The 22141-nt window shown below is 44.2% G+C and overlaps 1 protein-coding gene across 1 annotated transcript in view; it reads right to left on the bottom strand.

The window, feature by feature from the left end:
* Positions 1-17414, bottom strand: part of LOC143770102 (uncharacterized) — a 66970-nt gene extending 49556 nt beyond the window's left edge. The window contains exons 1-2 of the mRNA XM_077259366.1: positions 17339-17414; positions 8426-8600 (exon numbers count right to left, since the gene is read on the bottom strand). Coding sequence (XP_077115481.1) covers positions 8426-8600; positions 17339-17368 — 205 coding nt within the window. The 5' untranslated portion in view covers positions 17369-17414. The remainder of the gene's footprint in view (positions 1-8425; positions 8601-17338) is intronic.
* Between the last annotated feature and the right edge of the window lie 4727 nt (positions 17415-22141).

Here is a 22141-nt window from a genome sequence, read left to right on the forward strand (position 1 = left end):
AGGAGCAAAGTTCATTCATTTTCAAAATGATATTGACCTGCAGATTAACCTCATATTTGCAGGTTAATAGCATTTTTTTGCATGACAGGTGCCCTTAGAAGACAAGCATTTTCAGATGATTTATCATAGCTGGACTATAGTCTGTGAAATCATATTCACTTCTCTTTTGCTTTTCCTAATTTCGCCTCTGCACTTCCATACTCCACCCTCTCTCAGCACTGCAGCCAGCCCTCGGTCCCGCAGTTGTAGTCACATAAAAGAATATTTCCTCCTACACTTGCCAAAGCTTAGAGCTTGAACTCTACAGTACTATCCCCAATCTGTTGGCCACATAAATGCTGCCTTTCTGCCTGGTGGATACAGACAGTTTCAGAAAGTTGATGGCATCGCAGTCTCCCAGTACCAATTGCCCAGCCGCCATTACTTCTCTAAGAAAGCGTGGTTGCACTATGCCAGCATGTCACCGACAACATCACCCACTCCCTGAAAAAATCTACGTCTGTCAGGGTGCATTTTACCACTAACACCTAGACAAGAAAACATCAGAAGGACTGTTACATCTCGCTGACAGGACACGGGGTGACTCTGGTAGCTGTGGAGGCAGGAGATCAAGGGGCTTTTCCACAAGCTTTTGAATCCCCAAGCTTGCGGTGCAAACTGTTGTGAATTTGCTTTTTGCTCCCTCTAGTGGTTACTAGTTTTTTGACTCTGGTTTTTCTGTCATTCCTTTTATCCGCACCTGGGTCGTTAGTTAGGGGTGTTGCTATATAAGCTCCCTGGACCTTCAGTTCAATGCCTGGCAACGTAGTTATCAGAGCTAGTCTGCTGTGCTCTTGTCTACTGATCCTGGTTCCAGTTATATCAGCTAAGTCTGCCTTTTGCTTTTTGCTATTTGTTTTGGTTTTGTATTTTTGTCCAGCTTGTTCCAAATCTATATTCTGACCTTTGCTGGAAGCTCTAGGGGGCTGGTGTTCTCCCCCCGGACCGTTAGACGGTTCGGGGGTTCTTGAATTTCCAGTGTGGATTTTGATAGGGTTTTTGTTGACCATATAAGTTACCTTTCTTTATTCTGCTATCAGTAAGCGGGCCTCTCTGTGCTAAACCTGGTTCATTTCTGTGTTTGTCATTTCCTCTTACCTCACCGTCATTATTTGTGGGGGGCGTCTATCCAGCTTTGGGGTCCCCTTCTCTGGAGGCAAGAAAGGTCTTTGTTTTCCTCTACTAGGGGTAGCTAGATTCTCCGGCTGGCGCGTGTCATCTAGAATCAACGTAGGAATGATCCCCGGCTACTTCTAGTGTTGGCGTTAGGAGTAGATATATGGTCAACCCAGTTACCACTGCCCTATGAGCTGGATTTTTGTATTCTGCAGACTTCCACGTTCCTCTGAGACCCTCGCCATTGGGGTCATAACAGTTTGCCAGGCCAATATTAAATGTTTAATGCATTGCAGAAGAGGGATTATAAGAAAGAAGATTCTGAGTTTTTTTTTTTCTTTTTCCCCTTTACCTCAGAGTGGCTATGCTTGCTGCAGACATGAATGTCCAGACCTTGATTACAAGTGTGGACCAGCTGGCTACTCGTGTGCAGGGCATACAAGACTATGTTATCAGAAATCCTAGGTCAGAACCTAAAATACCGATTCCTGAACTGTTTTCCGGAGACAGGTTTAAGTTTAGGAATTTCGTGAATAATTGTAAATTGTTTTTGTCCCTGAGACCCTGTTCATCTGGAGATTCTGCTCAGCAAGTAAAAATTGTTATTTCGTTCTTACGGGGCGACCCTCAGGATTGGGCTTTTTCGCTGGCGCCAGGAGATCCGGCATTGGCTGATCTTGATGCGTTTTTTCTGGCGCTCGGTTTACTTTATGAGGAACCCAATCTTGAGATTCAGGCAGAAAAGGCCTTGCTGGCTATGTCTCAGGGGCAGGACGAGGCTGAAGTGTATTGCCAAAAATTTCGGAAATGGTCCGTGCTGACACATTGGAACGAGTGTGCACTGGCCGCTAATTTTAGAAATGGCCTTTCTGAAGCCATTAAGAATGTTATGGTGGGTTTTCCCATTCCCACAGGTCTGAATGATACTATGGCACTGGCTATTCAAATTGACCGGCGGTTGCGGGAGCGCAAAACCGCAAATTCCCTCATGGTGTTGTCTGAACAGACACCTAATTCGGTGCAATGTGATAGAAAAACCGCAAATTCCCTCATGGTGTTGTCTGAACAGACACCTGATTTAATGCAATGTGATAGAATCCTGACTAGAAATGAGCGGAAAATTCATAGACGCCGGAATGGCTTGTGCTACTACTGTGGTGATTCTACACATGTTATCTCAGCATGCTCTAAACGTATAGCTAAGGTTGTTAGTCCTGTCACCGTTGGTAATTTGCAACCTAAATTTATTCTGTCTGTAACTTTGATTTGCTCACTGTCATCTTATCCTGTCATGGCGTTTGTAGATTCAGGTGCTGCCCTGAGTCTCATGGATCTCTCATTTGCTAAGCGCTGTGGTTTTACTCTTGAACCATTAGAAAATCCTATTCCTCTTAGGGGTATTGATGCTACACCATTGGCAGCAAATAAACCGCAGTATTGGACACAGGTTACCATGTGCATGACTCCTGAACACCGCGAGGTGATACGTTTCCTGGTTTTACATAAAATGCATGATTTGGTTGTTTTAGGGCTGCCATGGTTACAGACCCATAATCCAGTCCTGGACTGGAAGGCTATGTCAGTCTCTAGTTGGGGCTGTCGTGGTATTCATGGGGATTCCCTGCCTGTGTCTATTGCTTCTTCTACGCCTTCGGAAGTTCCGGAGTATTTGTCTGATTATCAGGATGTCTTCAGTGAGTCTGAGTCCAGTGCACTGCCTCCTCATAGGGACTGTGACTGTGCTATAGATTTGATCCCAGGCAGTAAATTTCCTAAGGGAAGACTGTTTAATCTGTCGGTACCTGAACATACCGCTATGCGTTCATATATCAAGGAGTCTCTGGAGAAAGGACATATTCGTCCGTCTTCTTCCCCTCTTGGTGCGGGATTCTTTTTTGTGGCAAAAAAGGACGGATCTTTGAGACCTTGTATTGATTATCGGCTTTTAAATAAGATCACTGTCAAATTTCAGTATCCTTTACCGCTGTTGTCTGACTTGTTTGCCCGGATTAAGGGTGCCAAGTGGTTCACCAAGATAGACCTTCGTGGTGCGTACAACCTTGTGCGCATTAAGCAAGGTGATGAATGGAAAACCGCATTCAATACGCCCGAAGGTCATTTTGAGTACTTGGTGATGCCTTTTGGGCTCTCCAATGCGCCTTCAGTTTTTCAGTCCTTTATGCATGACATTTTCCGGAAGTATCTGGATAAATTTTTGATTGTTTATCTGGATGATATTTTGGTTTTTTCTGATGATTGGGATTCGCATGTGGAGCAGGTCAGGTTGGTCTTTAAAATTTTGCGTGAAAATTCTTTGTTTGTCAAGGGCTCAAAGTGTCTCTTTGGTGTACAGAAGGTTCCCTTTTTGGGGTTCATTTTTTCCCCTTCTGCTGTGGAGATGGACCCAGTCAAGGTCCGAGCTATTCTTGATTGGACTCAGCCCTCGTCAGTTAAGAGTCTTCAGAAGTTCTTGGGCTTCGCTAACTTCTACCGTCGTTTTATCGCTAATTTTTCTAGCATTGTGAAACCTTTGACGGATATGACCAAGAAGGGCTCCGATGTAGCTAACTGGGCTCCTGCTGCCGTGGAGGCTTTCCAGGAGTTGAAACGCCGGTTTACTTCGGCGCCTGTTTTGTGCCAGCCTGACGTCTCACTTCCCTTTCAGGTTGAGGTGGATGCTTCGGAGATTGGGGCAGGGGCCGTTTTGTCGCAGAGAGGCCCTGGTTGCTCTGTTATGAAACCTTGTGCCTTTTTCTCTAGGAAGTTTTCGCCTGCCGAGCGAAATTATGATGTGGGCAATCGGGAGTTGTTGGCCATGAAATGGGCATTTGAGGAGTGGCGTCATTGGCTCGAGGGTGCTAAGCATCGTGTGGTGGTCTTGACTGATCACAAAAATCTGATGTATCTCGAGTCTGCTAAACGCCTTAATCCGAGACAGGCCCGCTGGTCATTATTTTTCTCCCGCTTTGATTTTGTTGTCTCGTATTTACCAGGTTCAAAGAATGTGAAGGCCGATGCTCTTTCTAGGAGCTTTGTGCCTGATGCTCCTGGAGTCGCGGATCCTGTTGGTATTCTTAAAGATGGAGTTATCTTGTCAGCTATTTCTCCGGATCTGCGACGTGTGTTGCAGAGATTTCAGGCTGATAGGCCTGAGTCTTGTCCACCTGACAGACTGTTTGTCCCGGATAAGTGGACCAGCAGAGTAATTTCCGAGGTTCATTCCTCGGTGTTGGCAGGTCACCCGGGAATTTTTGGCACCAGAGATCTGGTGGCCAGGTCCTTTTGGTGGCCTTCCTTGTCAAGGGATGTGCGGTCATTTGTGCAGTCCTGTGGGACTTGTGCTCGAGCTAAGCCTTGCTGTTCTCGTGCCAGCGGTTTGCTCTTGCCCTTGCCTGTCCCGAAGAGACCTTGGACACATATCTCCATGGATTTCATTTCTGATCTTCCGCTATCTCAGGGCATGTCCGTTATCTGGGTGATATGTGATCGCTTCTCCAAGATGGTCCATTTGGTTCCTTTGCCTAAGCTGCCTTCCTCTTCCGATCTGGTTCCTGTGTTTTTCCAGAACGTGGTTCGTTTGCACGGCATCCCTGAGAATATTGTGTCAGACAGAGGATCCCAGTTCGTTTCCAGGTTCTGGCGATCCTTTTGTAGTAGGATGGGCATTGATTTGTCGTTTTCGTCTGCTTTCCATCCTCAGACTAATGGACAGACGGAGCGAACCAATCAGACTTTGGAGGCTTATTTGAGGTGTTTTGTCTCTGCTGATCAGGACGATTGGGTGACATTCTTGCCGTTGGCTGAGTTTGCCCTTAATAATCGGGCTAGTTCCGCCACCTTGGTTTCGCCTTTTTTCTGCAACTCTGGTTTCCATCCTCGCTTTTCTTCGGGTCATGTGGAGCCTTCTGACTGTCCTGGGGTGGATTCTTTGGTGGATAGGTTGCAGCAGATCTGGAATCATGTGGTGGACAACTTGAAGTTGTCACAGGAGAAGGCTCAGCGCTTTGCCAACCGCCGCCGCGGTGTGGGTCCCCGACTACGCGTTGGGGATTTGGTATGGCTTTCTTCCCGCTTTGTTCCTATGAAGGTCTCCTCTCCCAAATTTAAACCTCGTTTTATTGGGCCTTACAAGATATTGGAAATCCTTAATCCTGTATCTTTTCGTCTGGATCTTCCTGTGTCGTTTGCTATTCACAATGTATTTCATAGGTCCTTGTTGCGGCGGTACATTGTGCCTGTAGTTCCTTCTGCTGAGCCTCCTGCTCCGGTGTTGGTTGAGGGCGAGTTGGAGTACGTGGTGGAGAAGATCTTGGATTCTCGCCTCTCCAGGCGGAGGCTTCAGTACCTGGTCAAGTGGAAGGGCTATGGTCAGGAGGATAATTCCTGGGTGGTCGCCTCTGATGTTCATGCGGCCGATTTAGTTCGTGCCTTTCATGCCGCTCATCCTGATCGCCCTGGTGGTCGTGGTGAGGGTTCGGTGACCCCTCACTAAGGGGGGGGTACTGTTGTGAATTTGCTTTTTGCTCCCTCTAGTGGTTACTAGTTTTTTGACTCTGGTTTTTCTGTCATTCCTTTTATCCGCACCTGGGTCGTTAGTTAGGGGTGTTGCTATATAAGCTCCCTGGACCTTCAGTTCAATGCCTGGCAACGTAGTTATCAGAGCTAGTCTGCTGTGCTCTTGTCTACTGATCCTGGTTCCAGTTATATCAGCTAAGTCTGCCTTTTGCTTTTTGCTATTTGTTTTGGTTTTGTATTTTTGTCCAGCTTGTTCCAAATCTATATTCTGACCTTTGCTGGAAGCTCTAGGGGGCTGGTGTTCTCCCCCCGGACCGTTAGACGGTTCGGGGGTTCTTGAATTTCCAGTGTGGATTTTGATAGGGTTTTTGTTGACCATATAAGTTACCTTTCTTTATTCTGCTATCAGTAAGCGGGCCTCTCTGTGCTAAACCTGGTTCATTTCTGTGTTTGTCATTTCCTCTTACCTCACCGTCATTATTTGTGGGGGGCGTCTATCCAGCTTTGGGGTCCCCTTCTCTGGAGGCAAGAAAGGTCTTTGTTTTCCTCTACTAGGGGTAGCTAGATTCTCCGGCTGGCGCGTGTCATCTAGAATCAACGTAGGAATGATCCCCGGCTACTTCTAGTGTTGGCGTTAGGAGTAGATATATGGTCAACCCAGTTACCACTGCCCTATGAGCTGGATTTTTGTATTCTGCAGACTTCCACGTTCCTCTGAGACCCTCGCCATTGGGGTCATAACAGCAAACCTCTGTATCAAACAGTTACTACATTGCTTCTGGCTCATCCACCTCCTCTAGGGCCTGTACCTGTGCCCTAAAACTCTTCCCTAATCAGAAACTAATTCCTTAATCAGAAAATAATTATGTACTGCGCAACCATGGCCCACCGCAATCAGGCAGTTTTCAAATTAGTATGCCTCAGAGATCGCAGTCACACAGCTCAAGAGTTGTCAACAGCTATCCAGGCCAAGTTAGAGAAATAGCTGTTTCCACCATACCTGGAGCAAGGGAAGGCCATGTGCGATAATGGTGCAAACCTGGTGGTGGTCCTATACTGAGGCAAGCTCACACATGTTCCTTGCATAAAATAATTGTGGAGGAGATGTCACTCATGCACTGCTGATTATGAAACCACAATGGCTTCCAATGGATAAAAATTATAACATTCAGGCTATGTGCACACGTCAGGATTTCTTGCAGAAATTTCCTGAACAAAACCGGACAGTTTCTGCAAGAAATTAACCATCCTTTTTTTTCTCATTTTTCACGCGTTTTTTGCAATAGCGGCAAAAATGCAAAAAACTCGGTAAAATTAATGAACATGCTGCGTTTTTTACCATGAAAAAAACGCATCATGTGCACAAAAATTGCAGAATGCATTACAAATGATGGGATGCTTATGTATGCGTTTTTAAGCGTTTTTTTCCACGGAAAACGGACAAAAAAAGCTAAAAAAAACCACAAAAAATCCTGAACGTGTGCACATAGCCTTATTGTAAAGGTTTACAGGGTCAATGCATTTCGAGGTCACGCAGGACCTCTTCATCAGGACAGAAACCTGATTTGACTGTCAGGAATGGATGTCCATTTATACTGTATTATTTAGAAAAAAAACTGCCAAACCAGGCACATGGCTGTGTCAAAGTTCTGCAGTGTCACTTTGAGAAAGCAAGGTCACACAAAGCGTGTTTAGAGAAAAAATAATGTATTCATTGGTAAATTAGCTATGGTCCAGTCACAAACCAGGAATTAGAATATTAACATGAAAGGCTGGTCCAGAAATCTGATCTCCAGGTTTAATCTATACATTTGGCCTTTACCCATAGAAGGTTGTTCACAGACTGAGGAGCAGCCAAGCTAATGTGAGCCATTTCATACCACTCTCCCCTCAGGGAGCAGAATACCAGACTGCAAAGTTTGATATTTCTGTAAGTTTCTCTATTTTATTTTATTACTGTTTTGCATTCGTATGTCACTTTTTATTTCCATATTATTATATCTTTTCATTGTAAGCACTGTACCTTTTCAATAAAAACTTAAAACTTTAATACATTTGAACCTTGTATGCTCTAAAAATATACATAGCCTTAGAGTTTATGATCCTGGTGATTGGTATATAGTAGTAATATTTCTGGGACTCATCGCCCGTGTGTTCGGTGAGTGGTGGCAGTGTGTATGAGTGTGCGGTCTGTGTCAGGGTGTGATTTATGCTCCCATTGTAGCATAGGACAGAGGTGAATGCTGGACTGAGTGAAAGGTGATAGATTAACCCTTGTAGGCGCAACCCCAAGTCACGTGCTGAGAAGCAGGTACATGACAGTGTACAAGATAAAGAAGAGGTGCAATGGACCAGAAGTCAGGTGTGGGGCAATGGGAGAGAGGAGTCATCAGGTGAATACTATTATTATAATTGCTTTAATCATCTTATTGGTCTTCTATGGTTCAGCAAAATGGAAATTGCAGCTGGCCACCAATTTGCCGAATTCACGTGGAGCAAATTGTAAAAAAAAATCACATTCTGGAGAAAGCAGATTTTTGTAAAATGGAGAATTCAATTCCACATCAATAAATGTAATCATCTCTAGTTAGCACTGATTTAAATCTATGCATCCTAAAATGACCATTCTAAACAACACAAAAAATGGAATACATGAATATATCAAATGAAAAAGAATGTGAAGCTCTTCAGTTCATTTTACTATTGGGAGGATTACAATTACATATTTAAATTTTTTTTTAATGAATGAATTTACCTGGTTCACCTTTACTGCCAGTAGGACCATCTCTTCCATCTCTGCCATCTCTGCCATTATGACTTTGAAATCCTTCGATAACTGAACATACCACAGGTTTTTGTGGAGCTTCACATGATGCCAGGAGGAATGATGTCAGCATAAGAATGGTAACTTTTACGCAAAACCCCATATCCTAATGGAAAAGTTCACACATCTGTGTAGGATTATTTCTGCTAAATCTCGGCAAGATAGAGTACATGACATTCTAGTTCTTTATATCATTGATTTGACTGCAAGCAACTACAGTTTATTTTTCAATCGGCCCTTCTATTTCTTTTCCCTATTATTGGCTTTAGTAAAAAATTGGTAATAGTGTCCACCAATTATACCACATAAAGTGTTGGATTCTGGGGTATTTTCATGTGGTAAAGAGATCTTTCAGCCTCACCCTTATCTACTATCCCCAGACTTTCACATGTACTTCTTCATATCATAGGCTATTCCCACCTTTTGGAATCATTTTTCTATTGTTAAAATACATGCTAAATAAAGATGAAGCAACTTTACATGTACTAATAAGTGATCTTAGCCATAACATTTTGTGCCTAAGGCTCTTTTTACAAATCAATACGAGTCCATGGTTACAGAGTACAACCAAACTCAATGTAGTCTGATCCTGCTACCGTGCTCTATTCCCCTTATTTGACATTCATACTTCTATGTCCTCAGTTAGAGATTCTTTATTGTGATCCCCAGCCTCTGATGATTGTGGCAGGAGTTACCAGGTAAAACTTAATGGCATAACTTTTGAGGAGCTAAGGTTAATTAGACCGGACCTCTACCTGATAAGGTCATTGCCATTAGGGAGTTTACTTTGTTTTTAGGTCCCACAAATCAACACTTAAATTAGGAAAAGGATATAACCTCCATATATTGTTTTCCTGTTATCAAAGCTTTGTCAGGATTAGAGATGAGCGAATATTGAAATTTTCAGTTTGGCTCACGATCGCCGAATTTGTAATATTCGCTGATTTAATCCTTGATTAAATCGCCGAATATAGTCGAACATACACAGGTGTTTCCCAAGCTGTGTAACGGCGTGGGAAACACCAGCGTAGCGCTTCTGATCGGTGGTGAAATCATCCCAGCCGGTCAGAGAACCATGGTTCCCACGCTATCAGAAGACAGCGTGACTGATCAACTGTGATCGGAGATAAAAAGTTTACCTCCGGTCACTGGTGGCAGCTAATGGGACTACCGCTCCTATCATCGGACCCCTGTTGCCACTAATAACAGTTAAAGCACTAGCGTCGGATGGGAGTATTCAGCAGCCGCTCCTGCACTGTAATTAATAAATAATGAACAAAAACCTGTGTGAGTATTGTACTGTATTTTTGATCACCAGCCAGGCAAAACACACAGCTGGGAGCTGCAACCCTCAGCTGTCAGCTTCAGAAAGGTTGGTTATCAGGAATAGAGGGGTCCCCCCATTTTTAATTATTTAAATAAATAATAAAAAAAGGCATGTGGTCCCTCCCAATTTTGACAACCAGCCTTGCTAAAGCAGACAGCTGGGGGCTGGTATTCTCAGGCTGGTAAGAGGCCATGGATAGAGGCACTCAGCCTAAAAACAGCAGCCTGCAGCTGCCAAGAAAAAGCACATGTATTATATGCTCCATTTCTGGCATTTTGCCTGGCTCTTTCCACTTGTCCTGGAGTGGTGGGAAGTGGGGTTCATATTTATTGGATTGATGTCACCTTTGTATTGTCAGGTGACATCAAGCACATGGCTTAGTAATGGAGAAGTGTCAATTAGACACCTATCAATTATTAACACTATAATTACATGGTAAATAAAGACACAGCCAGAATAAAGTCCATTATTAGAAATAAGATTAACGTAGTTTTCAATTTTATTTAAAAACTAGCTGAAGAGCCTAGCGCTGCCCGGGCATAGGAACTAACTGTGGTTAGTTATAGCATCTCACTTCCCTTATTTTCCCATCATGCCTCTCATTTTCCCCCTCAAATCTCTCATTTTCCAACTCACATCTCTCATTTTTCCCTCACATCTCTCATTTTCCCCTCACTCCTCTCATTTTCCCCCTCACAACTCTCATTTTTCCCTCACTCCTCTCATTTCCCCCCCCTTACACCTGTCATTTTGACCTCACACCTGTCATATTCCGATCACTCCACTATTTTCCCCTCACTGCTCTCATTTTGCACTCACACCTCTTTATTTTCAACTCACACTTCTCATTTTCACCTCTCACCTCTAATTTTCCCCTCAGTATATACCTGTATGTCATCTCCCCTGTATATAGTATATACCTGTATGTCATCTCCTCCTGTATATAGTATATACCTGTGTGTCATCTCCTCCTGTATATAGTATACTAGAACGGTAGCCCGATTCTAATGCATCGGGTATTCTAGAATATGTATGTAGCTTATTTATGAAGATTTTAGAATAATACATTGAATACACAGGATTCGGCCAACCTCAACCAATTAGCGATGCGTGGTTCAAATCCCGCGCCCATTCGCGGCCAGACTGCGCCTGTCGCTGATTGTTCGTGGAAGGCCACATAGCATATACCACAGCCACGTAGTATATAACAGCCCACGTAGTAAACAGCACAGCCCACGGAGTATATAGCACAGCCCATGGAGTGTACAACAGCCCACATAGCATATAACACAGCCACGTAGTTTATAACAGCCCACGTAGCATATAACACAGCTCACGTAGTATATAACAGCCCACGCACACAGTATAACACAATGATGATTCCAGAATTCACGGCAGACTGTGCCCATCGCTGATTGGTTGAGGCCAGCTGGCCACGACCAATCAAAGACTGTGCCCGTCGCTGATTGGTCGAGGCCGGCTGGCCTCGACCAATCAAAGACTGTGCCCATCGCTGATTGGTCGAGGCCTGGCAGCCTCGACCAATCAGTGACGCGGGATTTCCTGGACAGACAAACAATTAAACCCTTAGACAATTATATATATAGATACCTGTATGTCCTCTCCCCCTGTATATAGCATATCCTGCTCTGCGGTTTGTGTTGCGTCTCGCAAAAGGTTTTTTTAATACAATATTAACCCCTTAACAACTGCAGATACGACTTTTAATGGAGGCAGCTAAAGGGAACCTGTCACCCCCCCAGGCGTTTGTAACTAAAAGAGCCACCTTGTGCAGCACTAATGCTGCATTCTGACAAAGTTGCGCTTTTAGTTCTTGTTCCTGCCACTGCTGAAAGAATCGTTTATCAAATTTGTCCCTCATACCTTGAAATCACCCGGGGTTAGGTCTTTCCCCCCTAACACAGACGCACCACAGCCATCACTCAGGGCCTCTGTGCACCGGGCACCATCTCCTCTTCCTTCACTAGCGTCCCCGGCGCCTGCACTGCAAGTTCGAAGGGCAGCACAACTGCGCTTGCCCGAAAAAAAACACAGTTGCGCTGCCGGGCGATTTCAAGGTATGAGGGACAAATTTGATAAACGATTCTTTCAGCAGTGGCAGGAACTTTTTCTACACTCATGGTTAGTGGTTGGGTGAAGCCATTTATTGTCAAACTACTGTGTTTTCTCTTTTTAACCCCTTCATGACCGTGGGATTTTCCGTTTTTCCGTATTCGTTTTTCTCTCCCCTCCTTCCCAGAGCTATAACTTTTTTATTTTTCCATCAGTTTGGCCACATGAGGGCTTATTTTTTGCGGGACGAGTTGTACTTTTGAACGACATCATTGGTTTTACCATGTCGTGTACTAGAAAACGGGAAAAAAATTCCAAGTGCGGTGAAATTGCAAAAAAAGTGCAATCCCACACTTGTTTTTTGCTTGGGTTTTTTGCTGACATTATGATTTTCCAGGTCATTATGAGTTCATAGACACCTAACATGACTAGGTTATTTTTTATCTAAGTGGTGAAAAAAAATTCCAAACTTTGCTAAAAAAAAAAAAGAAAAAAAAAAAAGGGCCATTTTCCGATACTCGTAGCGTCTCCATTTTTCATGATCTGGGGTCGGTCAAGGGCTTATTTTTTGCGTGCTGAGCTGGAGTTTTTAATGATACCATTTTGGTGCAGATACATTCTTTTGATCGCCCGTTATTGCATTTTAATGCAATGTCACGGCGACCAAAAAAACGTAATTCTGGCGTTTCGGATTTTTTTGTCATTATGCCGTTTAGCTCAGGTTAATGCTTTTTTTTTTGATAGATCGGGCGATTCTGAACTCGGCGATACCAAATATATGTAGGTTTGATTTTTTTTTATTGATTTATTTTGATTGGGGCAAAAGGGGGGTGATTTAAACTTTTATGTTTTTGTTTTTTTTTCAAATTTTTTTTAACTTTTTTCTTTTACTTTTGCCATGCTTCAATAGCCTCCATGGGAGGCTAGAAGCAGGCACAACTCGATCGCCTCTGCTACATAACAGCGATCATCAGATCGCTGCTATGCAGCAGAAAATCAGGTGTGCTGTGAGCGCCGACCACAGGGTGGCGCTCACAGCTACCGGTGATCAGTAACCATAGAGGTCTCAAGGACCTCTATGGTTACAATACTGAAGCATCGCCGACCTCCGATCATGTGACGGGGGGCGGCGATGCCGTCATTTTCGGCCGCCCGCCGGATGCGGTAGTTAAATGCCGCTGTCTGCGTTTGACAGCGGCATTTAACTAGTTAATAGCGGCGGGTGAATCGCGATTTCACCCACCGCTATTGCGGGCACATGTCAGCTGTTCAAAACAGCTGACATGTCCCGGCTTTGATGCAGGCTCACTGCGGAGCCCTGCATCAAAGCAGGGTACCTGACATCGGACGTACTATCCCGTCCGACGTCAGGAAGGGGTTAAATCATAATGACAACCCAAAACATCCAAATGACCCTGATCAAAAGTTCGTTAGTGATTTTGGCCTGATAACATGCACAGAGGTTGACACAAATGGGTTTGAATGGCTTCTAAAGGTAACATCCTCACCTGTAATCTGTTTGCTTGTAATCAGTGTGTGCAAAAAAGCTGAGTGAGTTTCTGGGATCCAGACTCTTGCAGCTTTTATCCAAGCCACTTATGTTTTTGGATTGTGAGTCATGGAGTAAGAAAAATAATTATCAATAGATCTGCGGGAAAAGGTAGTTGAACTGTATAAAACAGGAAAGGGATACAAAAAGATATCATAGGAAATTATAATGCCAGTCAGCAGTGTTCAAACTGTGATTAACAAATGGAAAATCAAAGGCTCTGTTAAAAGAAAACCACGGTCAGATAGACCAGCAAAAATGTCGCCCACAACTGCCAGGAAAATTGTTCGGGATGCAAAGAAAAACCCACAAACAACATCAGCTGAAATATAGGACTCTCTGAAAGCTAGTGGTGTGGCTGTTTCAAAATGCACAATAAGGAGGCACTGGAAGAAAAATGGGCTGAATAGTCGAGTCGCCAGAAGAAAGCCATTACTGTGCAAATGCCACAGAGTATCTCACCTACAATATGCAAAACAGCACAGAGACAAGCCTCAAAATGTAATTTGCAATTATGAGACTAAAACTGGACTTTTTGCCACAACCTTAAAGTTAAATTTGGAGAGAGGTCAACAAGGCCTATGATGAAAGGAACATCATTCCTATTGTAAAACATGGAGGTGGAGCGCTGTTGTTTTGGGGATGTGTGAGCTACAAAGACACCAGAAACTTGGTCACAGTTGAAGGAAGCATGAATGCAGCATGTTATCTTCAAATACTGGAGGCAAATTTGCACTCTTCAGCCCAGAAGCTGCGCATGGGATGTACTTGGACGTTCCAACATGATGAATCAAAACACAAGCCCAAGTCCACCTGTCATTGGCTACAGCAAAGTGAAGGTTCTGAAGTGGCTATCTCAGTCTTCTAACTTCAATATGTCACGGGGAGACAATTAGGGCGAGAGCTAATAATAATAATAATAATAATAATAATTTTTATTTATATAGCGCCAACATATTCCGCAGCGCTTTACAACTTATAGAGGGGACTTGTACAGACAATAGACATTACAGCATAACAGAAATCACAGTTCAAAACAGATACCAGGAGGAATGAGGGCCCTGCTCGCAAGCTTACAAACTATGAGGAAAAGGGGAGACACGAGAGGTGGATGCCCCTGCAATTTCCCTCAGACTAGGGAGACCCTGTCTGACCCTCTACCTGAAGTTTACACTGAAGGCGTGCATGTTCAGGCCTCCACCCTCACCCTGACTCCTGATTCAGCCCAAGACTGAATACCACTACCCTCCACCCAGTGAATGCAATAGACCAATACCCACAGTTATAACAAACAAATATAAAGGAAAATATACATCACGCCGCAGTCAATCAGGAATAAACAATAAATGTGCAGGGCAAAATAAATACAAATATAGGAAGGAGTAAATAAGACAAAGGTAAATACACCACCAGCAACGATTCTCCAACAACCAGCTCACCACTCCGGACCGAGATAACTACGGAAAAGACAGAAGCTATAATCGGCGACGCCCAAAGATCAGGAGAACCATTTAAAGGAAATGGCATGGCCCAGCTTCCAATCCGAGGATCAAATAAATTAACCCCGGAGCAGCCAGACGAAAACTAGCCGACGCCAATGAGCAAAGAGTGGTCAAATGCGGAATTACCGCTGTCTGTCAGACGACCTGGTCTGAACAGTGTCCGACATGACACAATATCACTGAGCCACTCTGGGGAGATCTCAAGTGTGCAGTTCATGCTAAACAGCCCAGGAATTTACAGGAACTGGAATCTTTTTGTCAAGAAGAGTGGGTAGCTTTACCATCTAAGAAAATAAAGAGCCTCATCCACAACTACCACAAAAGACTTTAAGCTGTCATTGAAGTTGGAGTGGGCAATACACGGTTTTAAGAAATGGGGTATGTCAACTTTTGATCAGGGTCATTTGGATAATTGGGGTTGTCATTATGATTTAAAAAGAGAAAACACAGTAGTTTCACAATAAATGACTTCACCCAACCATTTTGATAGACAAGAAGATCTATCTACAGGAGACTGGCACAGCAATGGGAAGTAAAATGGCCCCACAGTGTGCAAATCTTTTCATGGCCAAGCTTGAAAGCGACTTTTTGTCCTCATGTCCCATCAGGCCTCTGGCGTACTACCACTACATTGATGATATTTTAATCATCTGGACAGAGTCTGAGCCACAGCTAAAGATGTTCCATGAACAGTTTAATCAATTTCATCCTACCATCAACTTGACACTCAACTACTCCTGTACTGAAATTAACTTTTGGACACCATCATTAAGCTGCAGAACAATAAAATGGAGACATCACTGTATCAGAAGCCAATCGACCGTCCAACATACCTTAAATGGAACAATTTCCATCCAAAACACACAAAAAACTCTATTCTCTACAGCCAAGCCATCAGATACAATTGTAAATGTTCCAACCCAATGGATAGGGATGAACACCTTGGTCGCCTCAGAAAGACCTTTTTGAATCAGGGCTACCTTCCAAGAATAATTGAAAACCAGATTACAAGAGCCACCAGAATATCAAGGAATCACCTGCTACATTACAAAGCTAAAGAAGAAAATAACCGGGTACCTCTAGTAGTTACCTACAATCTAAATCTGGAGGTGCTAAGGGGAGCTGCATGGAAATTACAACCTTTACTACAAAAAGATGCCCGATTACGATCCATTTTTCCAGACCCCCACTACTGTGTTTTAGGCAGCCCCCAAATCTAAGAAGCATCATTGTAAAGAGCTCCCTGTCCTCTCCAACAGCTGCAGGTACCTTTCCTTGCAACCAGAAAAAATGTAAAACCTGTCCATTTATAATGACCACGGACAAGATAAAGATCCCCAATTCACATCAGGACTACAAGATACCAGGTACTTTCAGCTGCGACACTTCTAATGTGGTATACCTAATTATTTGAACTAAATGTCCAACTGAGGGTCTGTATGTGGGGGAGACAGGGCAAAAACTAAGAACAAGAATGAATTCTCATCACACAATAAGAGAAAAAAGAATGGATCTACCTTTGGCAATACATTTTTGTCTCCCAAATCATAACAGTATGGACATGAAATTACTTGTGTTAAAAGGTAGCTTCAAATCTAAGAGAGACAGAAGAGTCTGGGAGTATAAACTGATGAAGACCTTTGACTGTCTCACTGGAGGAATGAATGTGTCGCATGGATTTATGTCTTTTTACATCAACTAAGGAACTTGCCCCTCAGACTATGAGGGGTCATCACAACAGAACCAGACCCCAATCAGAGGACAATAAAACATTCCTTATCTAAGAACTGGTCCAATATTTATGGACATAACTGTTTATCACTCATGGTAATTCTGCTTCATGTCACCTGTCTTATCCATGTTTTGTTTTTTTTTTCTGTGCTATGTTGTGCATAAATATGTGATTCTTCAGAATTTCTTTTAGTCTTTGCCTGATGAAGAGACCTGTGTAGTCTCGAAAGCTTGCAATGTGTTACCATCTTTTCAGTTAGCCATTAAAAGGTATCAACCACTGAGGACTCTCAATTCCAAATATTTTGCACCCAACCACTAACCATGAGTGGAGAAAAAGGTTTGGTGTTATGTTATTATCATTAATATTCTTTGAAAAAAAGCCAAGGAAGCAAAAATTCTTCCAGGTATGTAAATTTTTGTATGTGGTGTAAGGGGAATAAACTTACTGACAGATTCTTATTAATATCACATATTGAATGCAACACAATATAATATCATATATTATTAATTCCTCTCAATGCAAAATCATAAAACTACCTCATAACTCAGAGCACATTTTTTTAAAAGTGAACCTTATCCCACCCTATAAAATGGCTAACATCTGGATTACTACCTTTTTATATGTGCATAATGAGAGGCTAACAGAAAAAATAGCTTACCTTAGTGAGAATTCTGTGTAGTGGATGCATCTAATATAGGTGTTTTGTGTTTTCAGATTAAGGACAAACTATGCACTGTAACTTGGACCCTTTTTATATGCAGATATCTAGATGTAGTGCATGTATTTGTGAACTATTTTTATGGAAAATTTGCTTGCAAAACTTCCTTAGGATTATGCTATCTGCAAATGCTGGACTTTCACAGATGTTACAAGAGTGTTGCAATCATTCCTCGCATAACTAAGGAAACTGACAAAAGTTCACTAAGCAGGAATTCTGATAAAGAGCAGCAGCAATAATGTTTTTTATGCTTTATTGACATAATTTTTTTAGAAGGGAAAGCATCAGGAAGTTGAAACAATAATTTTGTCAGGGGTCAACTTTTCAATAGAAAAGTCATGAAGCTATTTTACTACATACTCTAATACCGAAAGACAATATCTGCAGGAAACAGTTGATTAAAAATTCTATAAGAATTATGTCATTACTTTCAAAATGAAAAAAAAAAAATAAAATGTATGAGAAGAAATGCACAATAGTGGATAAAAGACAAAGGTGGAGGATACTAATAGGGCCCAAATGAGCAAGTAAGAAGCAAAAATATTTAACAAAAAGGACAACAACCATCACTGTTAAGAATTAGGATAAAAGAGTACGGTTTGAATAGTAGCACAAGACGTTGAACAACAAGAATATGTCATACACCAAGGAATTAAACGGGTTTTCCATTACTTGGACATTCCTTACACAATAACAAAATTGCCCTGGGACGTCCGTGTAAAAGGGAAAGGTCTTTAAGGGGAAAGTTCTTGACGCCACCTGTGGTATTCTACCCTGGTAGCTAAGGAGACCGCCCTGTTAGTAACCTGCCAAGTCTCCTCCACCACCACCACCCGGCCGGGTGTGTAGCCATTTAGCCTGAGACCGACCCTGGGAGACCTTGGAGACTGCTGATACCCCGCTGCAGCCCACCAAAAAGGCCATAGACATTCAGCATCTACAGTCCAGGGCACCAGATCACAGGGCAGGCATTCAAGGGGAGTGGCGGGTAAGTCTTCAGTAAAGGTAAAGAGACTGCCACATTGTGTCCTCGTTCTTCATTGCGCCATTCACCATAGCACCATCTACATACTGGGAAGCCCTGGAGACATACTTCACCTTTGGGAAGGTATACCATCTAGCTGCCATAACATCACCCCAGCGGACCACCCTGACCGAATACCACAGGTGGCATCACAAACATTCCCCTTAAAGACCTTTCCCTTTTACACGGACGTCCCAGGGCCACGGACCAGGTCATCCACCATGACATCCCCCTGTGAACCGAAGGACCCGGTACCGAGTACGCCATTGCCTTTGGGGGGGCAATCCAAATGCAAGTCTGACTGTCTGGGAACCTACTTACACGGGCAATACACCAGATGGAGGGCAAACTTGGAGTCTCCACATTTTAAAAAATAATTGTCACACAGCACAAAAGTTCCATCAATTTCCACAGAGTAGAAACAATACAATAGACCTCTGGCACATCTTCTACTACTGGCAGCCTACGAGTTGGAGACCCAACTCTGAGTCTCCACATTTCAAAAAATTGTTTGTAACATCAGCAGCCTGTAGCAACAGCAGGCACAGAGCACACCACAAAAATGGCACAGACTGCAATAACGTGGGATCAATACATGACACTGCGACTAGGATGTAAAAGTCAACGAAGATTCAAGACTTGTTCATTTTAATAAAAGATAGGTGGTCTACACTTTGAGAGGACAGCCAGATGAGCTTATCAGGACACCACCAGCAGTGCTGTAGACACTTTCAGAGAGCACGCTGGCTGCCGGGCATGACAAAACATCCAAGGCGTCACAGGCAAGCTCAGGCCATTCTTTCATTTTTGAAGACCAAAATGTAAAAGGGTCCAACCCCGCCCTTGATGGCATTGATATTAAGCTCCAGATGTTCCTGCATCATCCTCTTCAGTCATTCACAATGTGACTAGTGTTGAGCGATACTTTCCGATATCGGAAAGTATCGGTATCGGAAAGTATCGGCCGATACCGTCAAAATATCGGATCCAATCCGATACCGATACCCGATCCCAATGCAAGTCAATGGGACGAAAATATCGGAATTAAAATAAACCCTTTATACACTTGTAGGTTCATTCTACATGAAGGAAAACAACTAAGAATAATGTAGGATGTATTGGGGACGTGGCGGAGACATTAAAGGCACAGAGGTTTAGCCCAATGTAATAGAATAGCAGGATTTTTTTTTTTTTGGATGACGTTCGGCGTTAGAAAGAATTTGACTATGTTAATTTTTTTTTTTTTTTATGCCACATATTGATGTTTCACTACTTCAACGCCCTTCACCTTCTTTTTTTCTTCTCCCACGCTTTCTTCTTCATTATCCTCATCATCAGCTTCTTTGACATCAACTTCTTCACCTTATTCATCTTCTTCTTCATCTTCTACCTATTATTTTTTGGGTTACATTGTTCATATTCTTTTTATTTTACTATTATCTTCATCATATTCTACTTCTTCATCATATTCTTATTTGTGACAGGCATTCCTGTAGTTGTTATCTATAAAAGTTTGAAGATTACACCTTCCGTTCTGCCTGTCACAAAACAGTTACATTTGTCCGCGTTCAGTTTGGCCTGCAGCATCAGGCTTTATCCAGGGGCACCACGAGGAGGAACGGACTCACCCCCATACACTGCTTAGTCTTCTTCTGCTTATAATTTAGATAATATTTTTTGCTCTGATATTTAGTGTTATGCTTAATGTTCTTCTGCTCTTTGTTCTGCAGCCTCTTGTTCTTCTGCTTCTCGGTCTTCCAGGTCGTCGTCGTCTCCAGGGTCGTCGTCTCCAGGGTCGTCGTCTCCCGGGTCGTCGTCATCGGGGTGGTCTTCAGGGTCGTCGTCTCCGGGGTCGTCGTCATCACGGTGGTCTTCAGGGTCATCGTCTCCAGGGTCGTCGTCATCACGGTGGTTGTCGTCTCTGGTGTCGTCGTCATCTTAGGGGTGTTCTTCCGGGTCATCGTGTTTAGTCTCTTGAACTTGGAAATGTAGCAGAAGGTACAAGAAGGCTGAGAAAATGCCGAGAACCAGCTGATGGAACTGGAACTCGGATGGCTACCCAAAGGTCCAAGAGCCAATGGAACTACCGAGGACCAGCTGACGTTACTGGAACCCGGTTACTAAGCAGGAGGTACCCGTGCCTGAAAGCACTACCAAGGACCACCTGATGTTGGTGGAACTCGGATACCCAGAGGGAGGCACCTAAGCCAAAGGCTCTGCCCGGAACCAGCTGACGGTACTGGAACCAGGATGGGGAGCAGAAGGTACAAGAGCAAAAGACAGTGCCGAGAACCAGCTGACGGTGCTGGAACCCGGATGGGTAGCCGAAGGTCCAAGAGCCAATGGAACTACCGAGGACCAGCTGACGTTACTGGAACCCGGTTACTAAGCAGGAGGTACCCGTGCCTGAAAGCACTACCAAGGACCACCTGACGTTGGTGGAACTCGGATACCCAGAGGGAGGCACCTAAGCCAAAGGCTCTGCCCGGAACCAGCTGACGGTACTGGAACCAGGATGGGGAGCAGAAGGTACAAGAGCAAGTGTCTGCGTGGCTTTTGCAGGACACGATGCCGGCTGCACAGCAGGGGAACAGCTGGCGGTGCTGAACCCCACTGACACATTGGCTGGTGTTTTTCTCTGTGCAGCTAGCAGTACCGGGCCCCAACTGGCGGTGTTGGAGCCCGGGGTCAGCAGGAGGAGGAGAGGGAGCAGAGTGTAGGCCGAAGCCTGCACTGGCGGCAGCTTTGGGTCTGTTGTGCCTGCGTGGCTGTTGCAGGACACGTTGCCGGCTGCACAGCAGGGGAACAGCTGGCGGTGCTGAACCCCACTGACACATTGGCGAGGTGTTTTTCTCTGTGCAGCTAGCAGTACCGGGCCCCAACTGGCGGTGTTGGAGCCCGGGCTCTGCAGGGGGAGCAGAGTGTAGGCCGAAGCCTAATCGAACCAATTTCAAAGGTAACCTTTAACCCCCCCTCAGGGGTTACAAAGTAGAAGAGCCACAGCTTATGCAGCAGTAGTGGTGCACAAGTCAAAGGTTGCTCTTTTAATTTGGCTCCTTGCACACGCTGAATGGAACACGTATAACATTTAGCCCTTTATACAGTCAAACTGTGTTGGAGGCGCGAGTTCCCTTTGTAATGAGACGCAGCACAGATGTCAAGAATCCCACCTTGGTGCTGGGTGCAGCCTCCTGAGCGTTGTTATTTGCTGTACAGGAGTCTGCGCTGTCGTGTTATCCCCTGGCCTAGCGCTGTTAGCGCTGCCCATCTTCTGACCTCATTTAATGTTGGCTGGTGCGGTTCGCGATGCCCATGAATCACAGCCCCGCAGTGTATTGACATAGTTAAAACACTGCGGGGCTGGGATTCATGGCCTGGCGCAGTACATATGTTCGCCTCTCGCTTGGGTTCTTACACCTGCTTCAGACTATGTGGCGTCAGCTGATCCCTTATCGCATGCCACGGCCATGAAGCCGCACAGTCTGAAGAAGGCGGAAGGAGATGAGGGACAGGCGAACTGATGCACTGCTCATGCCCATCAAACACACCCTCGCAGTCCCAAGAAATAAGACACCGAGGGGCGTTGTGTGGGTCAGGGCGGCCGCAGAGGCGCAGGCAGCCAAACAATGATGCCAGAAGACGGGCAGCGCTACCAAGGGGGTTGCAGCGTGTCATTACAAAGGAAAGTCACACCACCGGGACGGTTAAATGGTCACACA

The sequence above is a fragment of the Ranitomeya variabilis genome, chromosome 4 (genome assembly GCF_051348905.1).
Source record: "Ranitomeya variabilis isolate aRanVar5 chromosome 4, aRanVar5.hap1, whole genome shotgun sequence".
In the NCBI taxonomy this organism is placed as follows: domain Eukaryota; kingdom Metazoa; phylum Chordata; class Amphibia; order Anura; family Dendrobatidae; genus Ranitomeya; species Ranitomeya variabilis.